Genomic DNA, 19,201 nt, shown 5'->3' with positions numbered 1-19,201 from the left:
TAACAGAATTAAAACTAGAAATCAGCTACAGAAATACACTCCTCAAATTCCGAAATATTTGGATAATAAACAACGTAGTTCTTAGTAACTCAACGTCAAAAAAGAAATTAAAAGAAAAATTAGAAAAAAAATTTTTTGATTTGAATAGAAAAGAAAACAAAATGTATACATGTTTGTTAGATATACGTAAAGGAATCTATAGAGGGAACTTTACAGATTTAAAAGTTTATATGGGAAAAGGAGAAAGGTCTAGAAATTAATAATAGTAGCTTCAACTTCAGAAGCTTTAAAACAATACAAATTGAGTCCAAGCAAGTAGACAGAAGGAATACCAGAGAGCAGAAATCAGTGAAGTAGAAAATTGAAAAATAGTAGAGATCAATGCTATCAAAAGTTGCTTTTTAAAAATATCAACAACATTGACAAACCCCTTACTATGCTGATTGTAGTCACCCTAAACACTCACGTCTTCCAAAGTCATACTCCCTTCTTGGGGTAGTTCTCTTTAAATTACTGCTTATTGTAGATTGTAAAGATGTGGCCACTTTAATCAATTTGGATCAACTCTAAGAGACCATTCCACCTCCAGAGCTGCTGACTGCCCAGTCCTTCTTTCTTCACCCCACTGGAAGTGCAAATTCTGAGAGTGCTCTCCGGTAAATTTTCTGCACACAAATCCACATCCCAAAGTCTGTTTTTGGGAGACGCCTCCTGCAATAAGCTTATTCCAAAAATGTCATATTGCTTTAACATCAAGAAATCTGGTATTATAAATTATCCAGATTGCCAAAATTAGTAGAAGATGGCATTCGACTATGTCATGCTTTCTGACACTCCCAACTCTGACCTTCCTTGAATAAAGTTGCTGTTCCTGGAAGCAGTTAGCTTGACACAAGTGAAACTTGAAATCTGTTGGGGTCAAACAAGTTGTGGTAGGGTTTTCTCCCTGGGCAGGTTGAGAGGGCAGTGTCCACACTATCTGTGATACGGTTGAGAGGGCAGAGAAACTAATTAATAGTACAGAATAGACATAGAGAAGTCACTTCTAATATATTTAAGAATTGAGTACACCAAAATGTTAAATTTCAAATCAGTGGAGAAAAGAAGCAATATTTAACAGTTAATGTTTCAGCTGTGTCTTTTGGAATAAAAAAACTTTTTGAAAAAGTAAAGGTATTTCTCTTTCAACACCAGGCACCAAAATATATCCTAAATGCTTTGAACATTTTGGTGTAAAAACTATTAAGAGTTTCAGGAAAACAATGACCGAGGAACACTGTTTGTGGATATTTTGCAGGCACTTACTTAATATATTTATTACACACACAAAGTTGTTACTAATTAGTAATAAATGAACAAAGCTTCATTTAATAATTCAAAACAATTCAAAAGGAAGAAATGCACATGACTGATAAATGTGTAAACAGATGGTGAATCTCACTAGTAATCAAAGCAATGCAAATCAAATTAGGATTTCATATCATTTTCATTGTCAGAGGAAGGCAGTGAACTGAAGACACAATAGTAAATTATTAATGTGTACAATACCTGTCCTTACAAATTGTATGGGATATGTAATCACTCAAGTTTTATTGTATATATATTTAATGGAAAGGTGTTTAAGGTGTATTGTTAACTGTTGGAGAAGTAGGTCATGAAAGATTTTACACAGCATGATCCACTTTTTTGGGTAAATGTTTAAATGATTAAATCTGCAAACTTTTCAATGACCTTTATTTGAACTTTATTAATTACAACATATTTTAATTTTTGAAGCACATATAAGACTTTTCTCTTTCTTTCACATTTATTTCAAGTTCATCGTTACATGTACGGGTTTGCTATATAGCTAAAAGTGTCATGGGGATCTGTTGTACAGACTATTTTTTCACCCAGGTATTAAGCCTAGTACCCATAGTAGTTTTTCCTGATCTTCCTTCTGTCATCCTCCTCCCTCTGATAGGTGCCAGTATGTGTTGCTTCCCTCTATATGTCCATGTGTTCTCACTGTTTAGCTCCTACTTGTAAGTGATAACATGTGGTATTTGATTTTCTGTTCCTGTGTTAGTTTGTTAAGAATAATGGCCTCGGCCGGGCGCGGTGGCTCAAGCCTGTAATCCCAGCACTTTGGGAGGCCGAGACGGGCAGATCACGAGGTCAGGAGATCGAGACCATCCTGGCTAACACAGTGAAACCCCGTCTCTACTAAAAAAAATACAAAAAACTAGCCGGGCGAGGTGGCGGGCGCCTGTAGTCCCAGCTACTTGGGAGGCTGAGGCAGGAGAATGGCGTAAACCCGGGAGGCGGAACTCGCAGTGAGCTGAGATCCGGCCACTGCACTCCAGCCTGGGCAAAACAGCGAGACTCTGTCTCAACCAAAAAAAATAAAAAATAAAAAAAAATAAAAAATAAGAAAAAAAAAAAAAAGAATAATGGCCTCCAGCTCCATCCATTTCCCTGAAAAGGACATGATCTTATTCATTTTATAGCTGCATAGTGTTCTATGGTATATATGTACCACATTTTCTTTAGTAAGTAATTGATGGGCATTTAGATTGATTCACTATTGTAAATAGTGCTGCAATGAACATATGTGTGCATGTATCTTTATAATAGAATGATTTATATCCCTTCAGGTATATGCCCACCTGTGATATTTCTGGGACAAATGGTATTTCTGTTTTTAGGTCTTTGAGGAATTGCTGCACTATCTTCTACAATGGTTGAACTAATTTACACTCCCACCAACAATGTGTAAGCGTTCCTTTTTCTCCACAAGCTTGCCAGTGTCTGTTATTTTTTGACTTTTTAGTAATAGCCATTCTGACCGGCATGAGATGGTATCTCATTTTGGTTTTGATTTGCATTTGTCTAATAATCAATGATGTTGAGCTTTTTAAAATCTGATTGTTGGCCATATGTATGTCATCTTTTAAAAAGTGTTCATGTCCTTTGCTTTCTTTTTTTTTTGAGACAGAGTCTTGCTCTGTGGCCCAGGCTGGAGTGCAGTGGTGCCAACTCACTCACTGCAACCTTTGCCTCCCTGGTTCAAGTGATTTTCCTGCCTCAGCCTCCTGAGTAGCTGGGATTACAGGCGCACACCACCACACCTGGCTAATGTTTTGTATTTTTAGTAGAGACGGGGTTTCACCATGTTGGACAGGCTGATCTCGAACTCCAGACCTTGTGATCTGTCTGCCTCAGCCTCCCAATGTCCTTTGCTTTTTAATGGAGTTGATTGTCTTTCTTTTTTTTTCTTGTAAGTTTACATTCCTTTTAGGTGCTGGTTATTATACCTCTGTTGGATGCATAATTTGCAAAAATTTTATCCTAGTCTGGTTAGGCTGTCAGCACTCTGACGATAGTTTTTTCTCCCGTTCTATAGGTTGTCTGTTTGCTCTGATGATAGTTTCTTTTGCTGTGCAGAAGCTCTTTTGTTTAATTAAATCCCATTTGTCAATTTTTGCTTTTGTTGCAATTGCTTTTGTGATTTCATCATAAAACCTTTGCTTATACTTATATCCTGAATGGTATTGCCTAGATTTTCTTCTAGGGTTGTTATAGTTTTGGGTTTTACATTTAAGTTTTTAATCCATCTTGAGTTAATTTTTGTATATGGTGTAAGCAACGGGTCCAGTTTCAATTTTCTGCATATGGCTAGCCTGTTCTCCCAGCGCCATTTGTTAAATAGGGAATCTTTACCCCATTGCTTGTTTTTGTCAGGTTTGTCAAAGATTAGATGGTTGTAGACATGTGGCTTTATTTCTGAGTTCTCTATTCTGTTCCATTGGTCTATGTACCTGTTTTTGTATCAGTACCATGCTGTTTGGGTTACTGTAGCCTTGTAGTTTGTAGTCAGGTACCGTTATACCTCCAGCTTTGTTCTTTTTGCTTAGAATTATCCCGACTATATGAGCCCTTCTTTTTTTTTTTTTTTTTTTTTGTTCCATATGTATTTTAAAATAGTTTCTTTAATTCGGTGAAAAATTTCAGTGATAATTTAATGAGAATAGCATTGAATTGATAAATTGCTTTGGGCAGTATGGCCATTTTCACATTGATTCTTCCTATCCATGAGCAAGGAATATTTTTCTGTCTGCTTGCGTCCTCTCTAATTTCCTTGAGTAGTGGTTTGTAGTTCTCCTTGAAGAGGTCCTTCATCTCCCTTGGTAGCTGTATTCCTAGGTGTTTTATTCTTTTTGTGGCAATAGTGAACGGGAGTACATTCATAATTTTTCTCTCTTCTTGTCTATTGTTGGTGTTTAAGAATGCTTGTGATTTCTGCACGTTGATTCCATATCCGGAGACTTTGATGGAGTTGCTTATCAGCTTAAGAAGCTTTTGGGCTGAGTTGATTGGATTTTCTAGATATAAGATCATATAATCTGCAGACAAAGACAGTTTGACTTCCTCTCTTCCAATTTCAATACTCTTTATTTCTTTCTCTTGCTTGGTTGCCCTGGCCAGAACTTCCAATGCTATGTTAAATAGGAGTGATCAGAGAGGACATCCTTGTCTTGTGCCAGTTTTCAAGGGGAATGCTTCCCGTTTTTGCCCAGTATGATATTGGCTGTGGGTTCGTCATAAATGGCTCTTATTGTTTTAAGGTATGTTCCTTCAATACCTGGTTTATTGAGAATTTTTAACATGAAGGGATGTTGAATTTTATCAAAGGTCTTTTCTGCATCTATTGAAATAATCGTGTGGTTTTTTATCTTTAGTTCTGTTTATGTGATGAGTTATGTTTATTGATTTACATATGTTGAACAAACCTTGCATCCCAAGGATGAAGCCAACTTGATTGTGGTGGATAAACTTTTGATGTGCTGCTAGATTCGGTTTGTCAATATTTTATTGAGGATTTTTGCATCAATATGCATCAGGGATATTTGCCTGAAGTTTTCTTTTATTGTGGTATCTCTACCTGGTTTTGTTATCAGGATGATGCTTGCCTTGTAGGATGAGTTAGGGAGAACTTCCTCCTCTTCAATTTTTTGGAATAGTTTCAGCATGAATGGTATGAGCTCTTCTTTGTACATCTGGCAGAATTCAGCTGTGAATTAATCTGATCCTGGACTTTTTTAGTTGGTAGGCTATTACTGACTCAATTTCAAAACTCATTATTGGTCTGTTCAGGGATTCAAGTTCTTTCTGGTTCAGTCTGGGGAAGGTTTATTTGTCCAATAATTAATCCATTTTGTCTAGATTTTCTAGTTTATGTGCATAGAGGTGTTCATAGTATTATCTGATGGTTGTTTATATTTCTCTGGGGTTAGTGGTTATATCCCCCTGTTGTTTCTGATTGTGTTTATTTGAACCTTCTCTCTTTTCTTCTTCATTAGTCTAGCTAGTGGCCTATTTTATTATTTTTTTCAAGAAACCCAGCTTCTGTATTTGTTGATCTTTTGAATATTTTTGTGTGTGTCTCAGTCTCCTTCAGTTCAGCTCTAATTTTAGTTATTTCTCATCTTCTGTTAGCTTGCTTTGGGATTTGTTTTCTCTTGATCCTCTTGTTCTTTTAATTGTAATGTTAGATTGTTAACTTTAGATTTTTCCAACTTTTTGATGTGGGCATTTTGTGCTATAAATTTCCCTCTTGACACTGCCTTAGTTGTGTCCCAGAGATTCTAGCATATTGTACCTTTGTTCTCTTTAGTTTTAAAGAGCTTCTTGATGTCTGCCTTAATTTCATTATTTACTGAAAAGTCATTCAGGAGCCAGTTATTCAGTTTTCCTGTAATTTATGGTTTTGATTGAATTTTTAAGTTTTGATTTCTTAAATTTCATAGTTTGATTGTGCTTTGGTCCAAGATATTGTTTATTATGATTTCAATTATTTTGCATTTGCTGAGGAGTGTTTTACTTCTGATTATGTTGTCGATTTCAGAATATGTGACAGGTGGCAATGAGGAGAACATACATTCTGTTATTTTGGGGTAGAGAGTAGATATTTATCCGTTCCATTTGATTCAATGCTTAGTTTAGGTCCTGAGTATCTTTGATAATTTTCTGTTTTGATGATCTGTCTAATATTGTCAGTGGGGTGTTAAAGTCTCCCACTATTATTGTATGGGAGTCTAAGTCTCTTCGAAGGTCTCTGAGAACTTGCTTTGTGAATCTGGGTGCGCCTGTCTTGGGTGCACATATATTTTGGATAGTTAAGTCTTGTTGAATTGAACCCTTTCCCATTATGTAATGCCCTTCCTTGTCTTTTTTTATCTTTGTTGGTTTAAAGTCTGTTTTGTCAGAAACTAGGATTGCAACCCCTGCTTTTTTCTATTTTCCATTTCTTGGTAGATTTGTCTCCATTCCTTTATTTTGAGCCTATGTGTGTAATTGCTTGTGAGACTGGTCTCTTGAAGACAGCAACGGGTTTTGGTTCTTTATCCTGCTTGCTACTCTGTGTCTTTTAATTGGGGCTTTTAGCCCATTTACATTCAAAGTTAGCATTGATATGTGTGGATTTGATCCTGTCAGCATAGTTTTAGCTAATTATTTTGCAGACTTGTTTATGTGTTTGCTTCTTAGTGTCATTAGTCTATGTACTTCAGTGTGTTTTTGTAGTGGCTGGTAATGGTCTTTCCATATTTAGTGCTTCCTTTAGGAGCTCTTGTAAGTCAGGTCTGGTTGTAACAAATTCCTTCAGCATCTGCTTGTCTGAAAAGGATCTTATTTCTCCTTTGTTTATGAAGCTTGGTTTGGTTGGCCAAATATGAAATTCTGGTTTGGATTTTCTTTCCTTGAAGAATTTTGAGTATTGGCCCCCAGTCTTTTCTGGCTTGTAGAGTTTCTGCTGAAAGGTCTGCTGTTAGTCTGATAGATTTGATCTGACGCTTCTCTCTAGCTGCCCTTAACAGTTTTTCTTTCATTTTAATCTTGGAGAATCTGATGATTATGTATCTTGGAGATGATCTTCTTGTGAAGTAACTTACTGGGGTTCTCTGCATTTTCTGAAATTGTAAATTGCCCCCTCTAGCTAGATTGGAGAAGTTCTTTTGATGATATCCTGAAATACATTTTCCAAGTTGCTTCCATTCTCCCCATCTCTTTCAGGGACACCAGTGAGTCATAGATTCCATCTCTTTACCTATTCCCATATTTCTCAGAGGTTTTGTTAATTCCTTCTCATTCTATTTTCTCTATTCTTTTCTGACTGTCTTATTTTAGAAAGCTAGTCTTCAAGCTCCGCGATTCTTCCCTCCACTTGGTCTATTCTGCTACTAATACTTGTGATTACATAATGAAATTCTCATATTGTGTTTGTCAACTCTATCAGGTTAGTTACCTTCTTTGCTCTACTGTCTACTTTGCCTGTCAGCACCTGCATTGTTTTATCATGATTTCTAGCTTCAGTGCATTGGGTTTCAATGTACTCCTGTAACCCTATGATCTTTGTTCCTATTCATAATCTGAATTCTATTTCTGTCATTTCAGCCATCTCAGTCCTGTTCAGAACCCTTGCTGGAGAAGTGATGTGGTCATTTAGAGGAAAGAAGGCACCCTGACTTTTTGAGTTTTCATCATTCTTCTGCTGATTCTTTCTCACCCTTGTGGGCTTATGTACTTTCAATTTTTGAGGTTTCTGACGTTGGGATGGGTTTTTTTTTTTTTTATCCTATTTGATGACTTTGAGAGTTTGATTGAGGTTTAAAATGATTCAGCTGACTGGCTTTATTTCTGGGAGATTTTAAGGGGCCAGTGCTTAACTGCCAACTCCTGGACTGTGTGTTCTAAGTATGGAGGACTTGTATTGGGCCCTGACTTTATTCTCTTGCTCTTTGAGGTTTGGAATCCACTGAACTGGGGGAGGAGGACGAGGTGTGGCAACCACAGCAGAGTGGTAGCAGGTGCTGAGGTGCCTGCCTCCCTGCAGGCACTCAGCACAGTGACAGAGGCAATGCAGCTGGAGGGGGAGTGAGCCCCTACTGGAGATTGTGCTGGACGTGGTGCTGGTTTGAGGAAGGTATGCTGGTGGGTACACATCTAGGTGCCTTCTCTCTGCCCTGCAAGCAGGAGTCATGATACTATTTTTGTTTAAAGAAATCCAACACACCCACACACATGTCAGGAGCAAGGATTGACAGGCTATACCCCAAGATGTCAGTGATTATCTCTGAGTGATAAGATCATAGTGATATATGATGTGGATGATATGTTTGTCCTGTATCTCTAGGTTTTCCACAACAATAATGTATTACTATTGTAAATATAAATAGATAAAATGAATTTAGTAGCACTCATTTAGTTGATAGGTAAGTGGCCAGCCACTAACCTTCTGATTGTTATAGATTTCACATTTATGAATCCTAGGGCAGACAATGTAAAAATTATGTGCAATTTTTAAAACACAAACTTTCCAGTGGACCTATAGATTTTATTTTCCAATTCAAGTCTATCTACTTTATATTTGGTGGAAAATTCTTCTGGATGCTGGCAATATGAGACCTGCCAAGCCTTAGAGTTTGTCACTGAGACTTTGTCTTCTTTGTGTCCCTTAAAGACATTATTTTGGGGGTTGGGAAGAAGTTATGTTCGAATATGCAAGTCAAGATTCCATTTTAAGCCAAATCCCCCAAGCAATGCTCAGATTCCTCACATAACCTTGGGCATTGTACTTCCTTTGGGCTAGTAGCTTTGCTCTTAACTAGGATATTTTGAGACATGCAAGAAATACATTGTCCTAATGGACAGATGACTCATGACTCCACCAGTTTAGAGTATGATAATGGTAAGTGAGGCAATCAGTATCGACTTTCAGCTTATTTTCTCAATAGATCATGCCATTTTTTGCAATATCCTTGCAATATAGTTTAGCATTGGTGAGTCCAGAATTATTCAAACGATTTTGTGTTATTCAAATGATTTTGTGTAACCCAGGTAAAGCACACAGGGATACAAAATTTACTCAGTATACAAAATAAATATAGCAAATTGTAAGTAATCTTTATTATACAAAATTCTATGTTTGACCGCAAGGAATTTATATTCCTGCAGGAGAGTCCCACAACCTCACTGAGCTGAAAGTCCTTTCTACAAATTCACTTTTAGTAATGTATTTAAGAAAATTCTTACTCAAATGATCTCACTTTTGTAAATTAATCCCCAAATCTGCATTGGTATGTCTATTAAAGATTAATTCCACTAGGTGGAGATATTTGCTCAGTTTTGTGGTTCACACTAAAGGCTACAGGGGTAGAGAAATCTATTAAGCAAGGGAATGTCTCAGAAACAAGAATAATAGCCTGGGGCCTTCCAAGACCTGTTGCTTTGCATTGTAATCATTTGGCAAATGTATACACTTTGTTACGTGGAGTTTAGTATTTGCTTTTAATGATTATAAAAGAAAAGTGGCAGGTTTCTAGGCTTACAGTATACAATTTTTTATTTTGTCTGAATACTTATAACTTTTAACCACTATGGTTTGAATAGACTGTTAACTAGACATCTTAAGTTTTCTCCTTTAACTGTTACACAGTTCTTGCATTAACAGTGATATAGTAATTAAGTGTTCATAACAATAAAATAGGTTCTGTTTTCACTATGTTTTAGATATTTTATATTTAATTAAAATAATAATGGCCCTTATTAATATATAAATACTGTTGTTTAATACTTTAATCTTTATGCTAATAACTTTATGAAAAATGGTACCTTTTCAAGTCATAGGGAAGCAATTTTTTTAAGTATAACAAAGATGTATGCGATAATTCTTAAATTAAGAAAAGTGTAAGGCCTAAAATACTGGGAAGTTGTTTGTTCTATTTGAAGTTTTTCTGTGGTGACCTTGGGTTTCTACTTTTCTGTGTTTTTATTGGTACCAACATAATATGGAAACAATCTTCATAGTTAAGTAAGAAATTCATCTGCTCCTCTTTATTTTGTATTTGAAGTTATAATATTCTGTGCCATCAGTTAATTGACTTCAAGGAAGTAAGGGTCTGAAACATTGAACTCTCAAAGCAGCCTGGTTCTTTTTTTTGCCGTTGGTTTTTTTTTTTATTTTTATTTTTATTTTTTTTTATTTTTTATTATACTTTAAGTTCTAGGGTACATGTGCATAACGTTTATATCATGTATAACTCCCCAATGCAATCCCTCCTTCCTCCCCCCTCCCCCTGATAGGCCCCAGTGTGTGATGTTCCCCTTCCCGAGTCCAAGTGATCTCATTGTTCAGTTCCCACCTATGAGTGAGAACATGCGGTGTTGGTTTTCTCTTCTTGTGATAGTTTGCTAAGAATGATGGTTTCCAGCTGCATCCATGTCCCTACAAAGGACGCAAACTCATCCTTTTTGATGGCTGCATAGTATTCCATGGTGTATATGTGCCACATTTTCTTAATCCAGTCTGTCACAGATGGACATTTGGGTTGATTCCAAGTCTTTGCTATTGTGAATAGTGCCGCAATAAACATACGTGTGCATGTGTCTTTGTAGTAGAGTAATTTATAATCCTTTGGGTATATACCCAGTAGTGGGATGGCTGGGTCATATGGTACATCTAGTTCTAGATCCTTGAGGAATCGCCATACTGTTTTCCATAATGGTTGAACTAGTTTACAATCCCACCAACAGTGTAAAAGTGTTCCTATTTCTCCACATCCTCTCCAACATCTATTGTTTCCTGACTTCTTAATGATTGCCATTCTAACTGGTGTGAGATGGTATCTCATTGTGGTTTTGATTTGCATTTCTCTGATGGCGAGTGATGATGAGCATTTTTTCATGTGTCTGTTGGCTGTATGGATGTCTTCTTTTGAGAAATGTCTGTTCATATCCTTTCCCCACTTTTTGATGGGGTTGTTTGTTTTTTTCTTGTATATTTGTTTGAGTTCTTTGTAGATTCTGGATATTAGCCCTTTGTCAGATGAGTAGGTTGCAAAAATTTTCTCCCATTCTGTAGGTTGCCTGTTCACTCTGATGGTAGTTTCTTTTGCTGTGCAAAAGCTCTTTAGTTTAATGAGATCCCATTTGTCAATTTTGGCTTTTGCTGCCGTTGCTTTTGGTGTTTTAGACATGAAGTCCTTGCCCATGCCTATGTCCTGAATGGTACTACCTAGATTTTCTTCTAGGTTTTTATGGTATTAGGTCTAACATTTAAGTCTCTAATCCATCTTGAATTAATTTTCGTATAAGGGGTAAGGAAAGGATCCAGTTTCAGCTTTCTACTTGTGGCTAGCCAATTTTCCCAGCACCATTTATTAATAGGGAATCCTTTCCCCATTTCTTGTTTTTGTCAGGTTTGTCAAAGATCAGATGGCTGTAGATGTGTGGTATTATTTCTGAGGACTCTGTTCTGTTCCACTGGTCTATTTCTCTGTTGTGGTACCAGTACCATGCTGTTTTGGTTACTGTAGCCTTGTAGTATAGTTTGAAGTCAGGTAGCGTGACGCCTCCAGCTTTGTCCTTTTGACCTAGGATTGTCTTGGCAATGCGGGCTCTTTTTTGGTTCCATATGAACTTTAAAGCAGTTTTTTCCAATTCTGTGAAGAAACTCATTGGTAGCTTGATGGGGATGGCATTGAATCTATAAATAACCTTGGGCAGTATGGCCATTTTCACGATATTGATTCTTCCTATCCATGAGCATGGTATGTTCTTCCATTTGTTTGTGTCCTCTTTGATTTCACTGAGCAGTGGTTTGTAGTTCTCCTTGAAGAGGTCCTTTACATCCCTTGTAAGCTGGATTCCTAGGTATTTTATTCTCTTTGAAGCAATTGTGAATGGAAGTTCATTCCTGATTTGGCTCTCTGCTTGTCTGTTACTGGTGTATAAGAATGCTTGTGATTTTTGCACATTAATTTTGTATCCTGAGACTTTGCTGAAGTTGCTTATCAGCTTAAGGAGATTTTGGGCTGAGACGATGGGTTTTTCTAAATATACAATCATGTCATCTGCAAACAGGGACAATTTGACTTCTTCTTTTCCTAACTGGATACCCTTGATTTCTTTCTCTTGCCTGATTGCCCTAGCCAGAACTTCCAACACTATGTTGAATAGGAGTGGTGAGAGAGGGCATCCCTGTCTTGTGCCAGTTTTCAAAGGGAATTTTTCCAGTTTTTGCCCATTCAGTATGATATTAGCTGTGGGTTTGTCATAAATAGCTCTTATTATTTTGAGGTACGTTCCATCAATACCGAATTTATTGAGCGTTTTTAGCATAAGGGCTGTTGAATTTTGTCAAAAGCCTTTTCTGCATCTATTGAGATAATCATGTGGTTCTTGTCTTTGGTTCTGTTTATATGCTGGATTACGTTTATTGATTTGCGAATGTTGAACCAGCCTTGCATCCCAGGGATGAAGCCCACTTGATCATGGTGGATAAGCTTTTTGATGTGCTGCTGAATCCGGTTTGCCAGTATTTTATTGAGAATTTTTGCATCGATGTTCATCAGGGATATTGGTCTAAAATTCTCTTTTTTGTTGTGTCTCTGCCAGGCTTTGGTATCAGGATGATGTTGGCCTCATAAAATGAGTTAGGGAGGATTCCCTCTTTTTCTATTGATTGGAATAGTTTCAGAAGGAATGGTACCAGCTCCTCCTTGTACCTCTGGTAGAATTCAGCTGTGAATCCATCTGGTCCTGGACTTTTTTTCGTGGGTAGGCTATTAATTGTTGCCTCAATTTCAGAGCCTGTTATTGGTCTATTCAGGGATTCAACTTCTTCCTGGTTTAGTCTTGGGAGAGTGTAAGTGTCCAGGAAATTATCCATTTCTTCTAGATTTTCTAGTTGATTTGCGTAGAGGCATTTATAGTATTCTCTGATGGTTGTTTGTATTTCTGTGGGGTCAGTGGTGATATCCCCTTTATCATTTTTTATTGCGTCTATTTGATTCCTCTCTCTTTTCTTCTTTATTAGTCTTGCTAGCGGTCTGTCAATTTTGTTGATCTTTTCAAAAAACCAACTCCTGGATTCATTGATTTTTTGGAGGTTTTTTGTGTCTCTATCTCCTTCAGTTCTGCTCTGATCTTAGTTATTTCTTGCCTTCTGCTAGCTTTTGAATGTGTTTGCTCTTGCCTCTCTAGTTCTTTTAATTGTGATGTTAAGTGTCAATTTTAGATCTTTCCTGCTTTCTCTTGTGGGCATTTAGTGCTATAAATTTCCCTCTACACACTGCTTTAAATGTGTCCCAGAGATTCTGGTATGTTGTATCTTTGTTCTCATTGGTTTCAAAGAACATCTTTATTTCTGCTTTCATTTCGTTATGTACCCAGTAGTCATTCAGGAGCAGGTTGTTCAGTTTCCATGTAGTTGAGCGGTTTTGATTGAGTTTCTTAGTCCTGAGTTCTAGTTTGATTGCACTGTGGTCTGAGAGACAGTTTGTTATAATTCTGTTCTTGTACATTTGCTGAGGAGTGCTTTACTTCCAATTATGTGGTCAATTTTGGAATAAGTGCGATGTGGTGCTGAGAAGAATGTATATTCTGTTGATTTGGGGTGGAGAGTTCTATAGATGTCTATTAGGTCCGCTTGGTGCAGAGATGAGTTCAATTCCTGGATATCCTTGTTAACTTTCTGTCTCGTTGATCTGTCTAATGTTGACAGTGGAGTGTTGAAATCTCCCATTATTATTGTATGGGAGTCTAAGTCTCTTTGTAGGTCTCTAAGGACTTGCTTTATGAATCTGGGTGCTCCTGTATTGGGTGCATATATATTTAGGAGAGTTAGCTCTTCCTGTTGAATTGATCCCTTTACCATTATGTAATGGCCTTCTTTGTCTCTTTTGATCTTTGATGGTTTAAAGTCTGTTTTATCAGAGACTAGGATTGCAACCCCTGCTTTTTTTTGTTCTCCATTTGCTTGGTAGATCTTCCTCCATCCCTTTATTTTGAGCCTATGTATGTCTCTGCATGTGAGATGGGTCTCCTGAATACAGCAGACTGATGGGTCTTGACTCTTTATCCAGTTTGCCAGTCTGTGTCTTTTAATTGGAGCATTTAGTCCATTTACATTTAAGGTTAATATTGTTATGTGTGAACTTGATCCTGTCATTATGATATTAACTGGTTATTTTGCTCATTAGTTGATGCAGTTTCTTCCTAGCCTCGATGGTCTTTACATTTTGGCATGTTTTTGCAATGGCTGGTACCGGTTGTTCCTTTCCATGTTTAGGGCTTCCTTCAGGGTCTCTTGTAAGGCAGGCCTGGTGGTGACAAAATCTCTAAGCATTTGCTTATCTGTAAAGGATTTTATTTCTCCTTCACTGATGAAACTTAGTTTGGCTGGATATGAAATTCTGGGTTGAAAATTCTTTTCTTTAAGAACGTTGAATATTGGCCCCCACTCTCTTCTGGCTTGTAGAGTTTCTGCCGAGAGATCTGCTGTTAGTCTGATGGGCTTCCCTTTGTGGGTAACCCGACCTTTCTCTCTGGCTGCCCTTAAGATTTTTTCCTTCATTTCAACTTTGGTGAATCTGGCAATTATGTGTCTTGGAGTTGCTCTTCTGGAGGAGTATCTTTGTGGCGTTCTCTGTATTTCCTGAATTTGAATGTTGGCCTGCCCTACTAGGTTGGGGAAGTTCTCCTGGATGATATCCTGAAGAGTGTTTTCCAACTTGGTTCCATTTTCCCCCTCACTTTCAGGCACCCCAATCAGACGTAGATTTGGTCTTTTTACATAATCCCATACTTCTTGCAGGCTTTGTTCATTTCTTTTTCTTCTTTTTTCTTTTGGTTTCTCTTCTCGCTTCATTTCATTCATTTGATCCTCAATCGCTGATACTCTTTCTTCCAGTTGATCGAGTCGGTTACTGAAGCTTGTGCATTTGTCACGTATTTCTCGTGTCATGGTTTTCATCTCTGTCATTTCGTTTATGATCTTCTCTGCATTAATTAGTCTAGCTGTCAATTCTTCCACTTTTTTTTCAAGATTTTTAGTTTCTTTGCGCTGGGTACGTAATTCCTCCTTTAGCTCTGAGAAGTTTGATGGACTGAAGCCTTCTTCTCTCATCTCGTCAAAGTCATTCTCTGACCAGCTTTGATCCGTTGCTGGCGATGGGCTGCGCTCCTTTGCAGGGGGAGATGCGCTCTTATTTTTTGAATTTCCAGCTTTTCTGCCCTGCTTTTTCCCCATCTTTGTGGTTTTATCTGTCTCTGGTCTTTGATGATGGTGACGTACTGATGGGGTTTTGGTATAGGTGTCCTTCCTGTTTGATAGTTTTCCGTCTGACAGTCAGAAGGACTGTCTGTTGGTCTGTTGGAGATTGCTTGAGGTCCACTCCAGACCCTGTTTGCCTGGGTATCAGCAGCAGAGGTTGCCAAGATAGAATATTGCTGAGCAGCGAGTGTACCTGTCTGATTCTTCCTTTGGAAGTTTCCTCTCAGGGATGACTCCACCCTGTGAGGTGTGGGGTGTCAGACTGCCCCTAGTGGGGGATGTCTCCCAGCTAGGCTACTCAGGGGTCAGGGACCCACCTGAGCAGGCAGTCTGTCCGTTCTCGGATCTCAACCTCCGCGTTGGGAGATCCACGGCTCTCCCCAAGCTGTCAGACAGAGTCGTTCGCCTCTGCACCGCCCCCGCTGCTTCCCTATTGGACCTCAGCTGTGGGCTGTCCCCAGAGGTGGAGTCTACAGAGACAGGCAGGTTTCCTTGAGCTGCTGTGAGCTCCACCCAGTTCGAGCTTCCCAGCGGCTTTGTTTACCTACTTAAGCCTCAGCAATGGCGGGCGCCCCTCCCCCAGCCTCGCTGCTGCCTTGCGGATAGATCGCCGCAGACGGCTGTGTTAGCAGTGAGGGAGGCTCCGTGGGGGTGGGACCCTCCCGGCCAGGTGTGGGATATATTCTCCTGGTGTGCCTGTTTCCTTAAAGCGCAGTATTGGGGTGGGAGTTACGCGATTTTCCAGGTGTTATGTGTCTCAGTTCCCCTGGCTAGGAAAACGGATTTCCTTCCCCCTTGCGCTTCCAGGTGAGGCGATGCCTCGCCCTGCTTCAGCTCACGCTGGTCAGGCTGCAGCAGCTGACCAGCACCGATTGTCCGGCACTCCCTAGAGAGATGACCCCAGTACCTCAGTTGAAAATGCAGAAATCACCGGTCTTCTGTGTTACTCGTGCTGGGAGTTGGAGACTGGAGCTGTTCCTATTCGGCCATCTTCGCCGTTGGTTTTTAAAACATCTTTTGTGTATGAGCACCATTGTCTCTAGTTTTGTTGTTTTAAAGGTACTCTATTAATTACCCACAGCTGTTCTCATAAATTGATTAAAAACACAACAGACTTTTGTCCTCTAATTCCTTAGAGAAAAGTTAGCAGTTGACATTTTCTTTTTTTCATCTTAAAGATATGGGAAAGGGAAGACCAAATCAGATGTGTATAAATGTATTAGAAAAATTCTAGTTTTTAGTATCTAATAGATCATGTCTAGTTTTTGAATAAATTTATTTTTTCATTTAAAGTAATTGCTTGGTATACATTGCAGATGTAAGATGTAAGTAAGTAGGTAAAAGTAATATTTCTCATTTGCCCACTCATCTAACAACTGATTTTCTCTCTAGGATGAAACCCTGGCCCGCCAGTTGGTGGAGCTAGGCTACCGAGGGACTGGAGAGAGAGTGAAAAGGGAAGATTTTGAAGCAAGGAAAGCAGCTATAGAGATTTCAAGGCTGGCTGAAAGAGCTCAGCAAAAGTAAGTGTCCATGTTCCAAATCCAGATTTTATGTTATATTCTAGACCTCTGGAGTAATTCAGTTTCGTTTGCATTGTTTAATTTAGAAGCACTGGCTGGAGCAGGTAAAACTTGGAATATCCTAAGCATGTGTTCCGCAGATGAGGAACTGAAGCAACTGTAATATGCTTGCAATAAAGCCACATGCAACTTCAAGCTACCAATTTAAGAAATATAAATACCAAAATATGGTCATCATACCAATAAAGTCTTGTTAAAAAGTAGCTTGATGTTATTGGTTTTATGCATTTATATACTAAAAATATGAGTGACTTTTGCCTTAGAATTCTTTGTACTTTGAGGTCTGTAAATCTTTAGTATCATTTGTGTTCTCATATTTTTCTAAGCATTAATTCATTCAACTTTATTAATAATCACTAACTTTTGTTTATATGCCTAATTTATATGTTAGTATATAATATGTGGTTATATTAAACATAAATCTAATGATATAGGTTAAAACATATCATAAAAGAGATATATTCCTAAAGTGAACTGCATCAAACTTGTAAGGCAATTTTATAACGACATAAGTAGTTGACAAAGCAATAATCTATTTCATTTTTAAAAGTGGATCATTAAAGTATAAATGCTGGGGAGAATAATTACTTAGAAATCAGTATACTATTATTGGATAACATCTTTAAAATTACCCAGTAATTGTGAGCATAAATTTCCGTGTATGCATTATAAACATTTCGTAGTGGAATGTGCTTTGGTCCTGGAACTATTCAATTAGAAGTGACCATTCTAATGGTAATTGTGTTTCAGAACCATAGTATACTGACGTTTAACATACTGATATTTGGGAATTTATTAGTTTTCTATTGCTGCCATAACACATTATTACAAATTTGGTGACTTAAAATAACACATTTATGGCCGGGCGTGGTGGCTCATGCCTGTAAATTTCCATGTATGCATTATAAACATTTGGTAGTGGAATGTGCTTTGGTCCATTCCACTTTGGGAGGCCGAGGCAGGCGGATCACGAGGTCAGGAGATCGAGACCATCCTGGCCAACATGGTGAAACCCCGTCTCTACTAAAAATACAAAAAATTCGCTGGGCGTGGTGGCGGGCACCTGTAGTCCCAGCTACTCCAGAGGCTGAGGCAGGAGAATGGCGTGAACCCGGGAGGTGGAGCTTGCAGTGTGCCAGATCGCGCCACTTCACTCCAGCTTGGGCAACAGAGCGAGACTCCATCTCAAAAACAAAAAACAAAAAACAAAAAACAAAAAAACAAAACACACATTTCTTTATTCATTGTTCTGTCCATACGGCGCGGCTCAGCCAGGCCCTCTGCATAGAATATCACAAGGTTAAAATCCTGGTGTTGGCTGGATGACATTCTTGTCTGGAGGTTCTGAGGATGAAACTGCCTCCACGTTCAGTTAGGTTCAGTTAGGTTGTTGGCCAAATTCAATTCCTTATGATTATAGGGCTGAGTTCCCCACTTCCTTGGTTGTCATTTGGGGGCTAATCTTTGCTCCTAGAGGCTGCTCATGTTTCTTTTTAAGCTTTCCCACTCCCTCCAGTAACAGTGGGTCAAGACACTTTTACCCTTAAGATTTCTCCAACTTCCTCTTCAGAAGCTTCTTTCCTGACTCTGGTCCAAGAAATATCTCTCCTTTTAAGGACTTATGTGATTACACTGGGTCCATCTAATGATCCAGGATAATCTCCCTGTTTTAAAGTCAATAATATTTATATCATCGGCAAAGGCCGTTCATTTGTTATTTCTTCAGTTTTTACGTTCAGGGGTACGTGTGCAGGATGTGCAGGTTTGTTATAGGTAAACATGTGCCATGGTGGTTTGTTGCACAGGTCATCCCATCACCTAGGTATTAAGCCCAGCATCTATTAGCTATTCTTCCTGATGTTTTCGCTTCAACCCAGCCCCACTCTGACAGGCCCAGTGTGTATCATTCCCCTCCATGTGTCCTGTCCATGTGTTCTCATCATTCAGCTCCCACTTAGAGGTGAGAACATGCAGTGTTTGGTTTTCTGTTCCTGTGTTAGTTTGCTGAGGAAAACGACTTCCAGCTCCATCCATGTCCGTGCAAAGGACATCATCTCATTCTTTTTATGACTGCATAGTATTCCATGGTGTATATTCAGTCTATCACTGATGAGCATTTGGGTTGATTTATGTCTTTGTTATTGTGAACAGTGCTGCAATGAACATATACATGCATGTATCTTTATAGTAGAATGATTTATATTCCTTTGGGTATATACTCAGTATTGGAATTACTGGGTCAAATGCTATTTCTGTCTCTAGGTCTTTGAAGAATTGGCAAACAATGGTTGAATAATTTACACTCCCACCAGCAGTGTAAAAGTGTTCCTTTTTCTCCACAGCCTTGCCAATGTCTGTTGTTGTTGTTGTTGTTTTTTTGACTTTTTAATAATCACCATTCTGACTGGCATGAGATGTTATCTCATTGTGGTTTTGATTTGCATTTCTTTAATGATCAGTGATGATGAGCTTTTTCTTATATGTTTGTTGGCCACATGTATGTCTTCTTTTGAAAAGTGTCTGT

At 38.4% G+C, this 19,201-nt stretch overlaps 1 protein-coding gene across 1 annotated transcript in view; it reads left to right on the top strand.

The window, feature by feature from the left end:
• The window catches only part of CFAP299 (cilia and flagella associated protein 299), a 662,518-nt gene that overhangs the window by 17,946 nt on the left and 625,371 nt on the right, over positions 1-19,201 (top strand). The window contains exon 2 of the mRNA XM_033214298.1: positions 16,487-16,617. Coding sequence (XP_033070189.1) covers positions 16,487-16,617 — 131 coding nt within the window. The remainder of the gene's footprint in view (positions 1-16,486; positions 16,618-19,201) is intronic.

Source organism: Trachypithecus francoisi, unplaced genomic scaffold (genome assembly GCF_009764315.1).
Source record: "Trachypithecus francoisi isolate TF-2019V2 unplaced genomic scaffold, Tfra_2.0 Lachesis_group1, whole genome shotgun sequence".
Lineage (NCBI taxonomy): Eukaryota > Metazoa > Chordata > Mammalia > Primates > Cercopithecidae > Trachypithecus > Trachypithecus francoisi.
The sequence above is the reverse complement of the archived record's forward strand: the minus strand, read 5'-3'. Positions and strand labels throughout refer to the sequence as shown.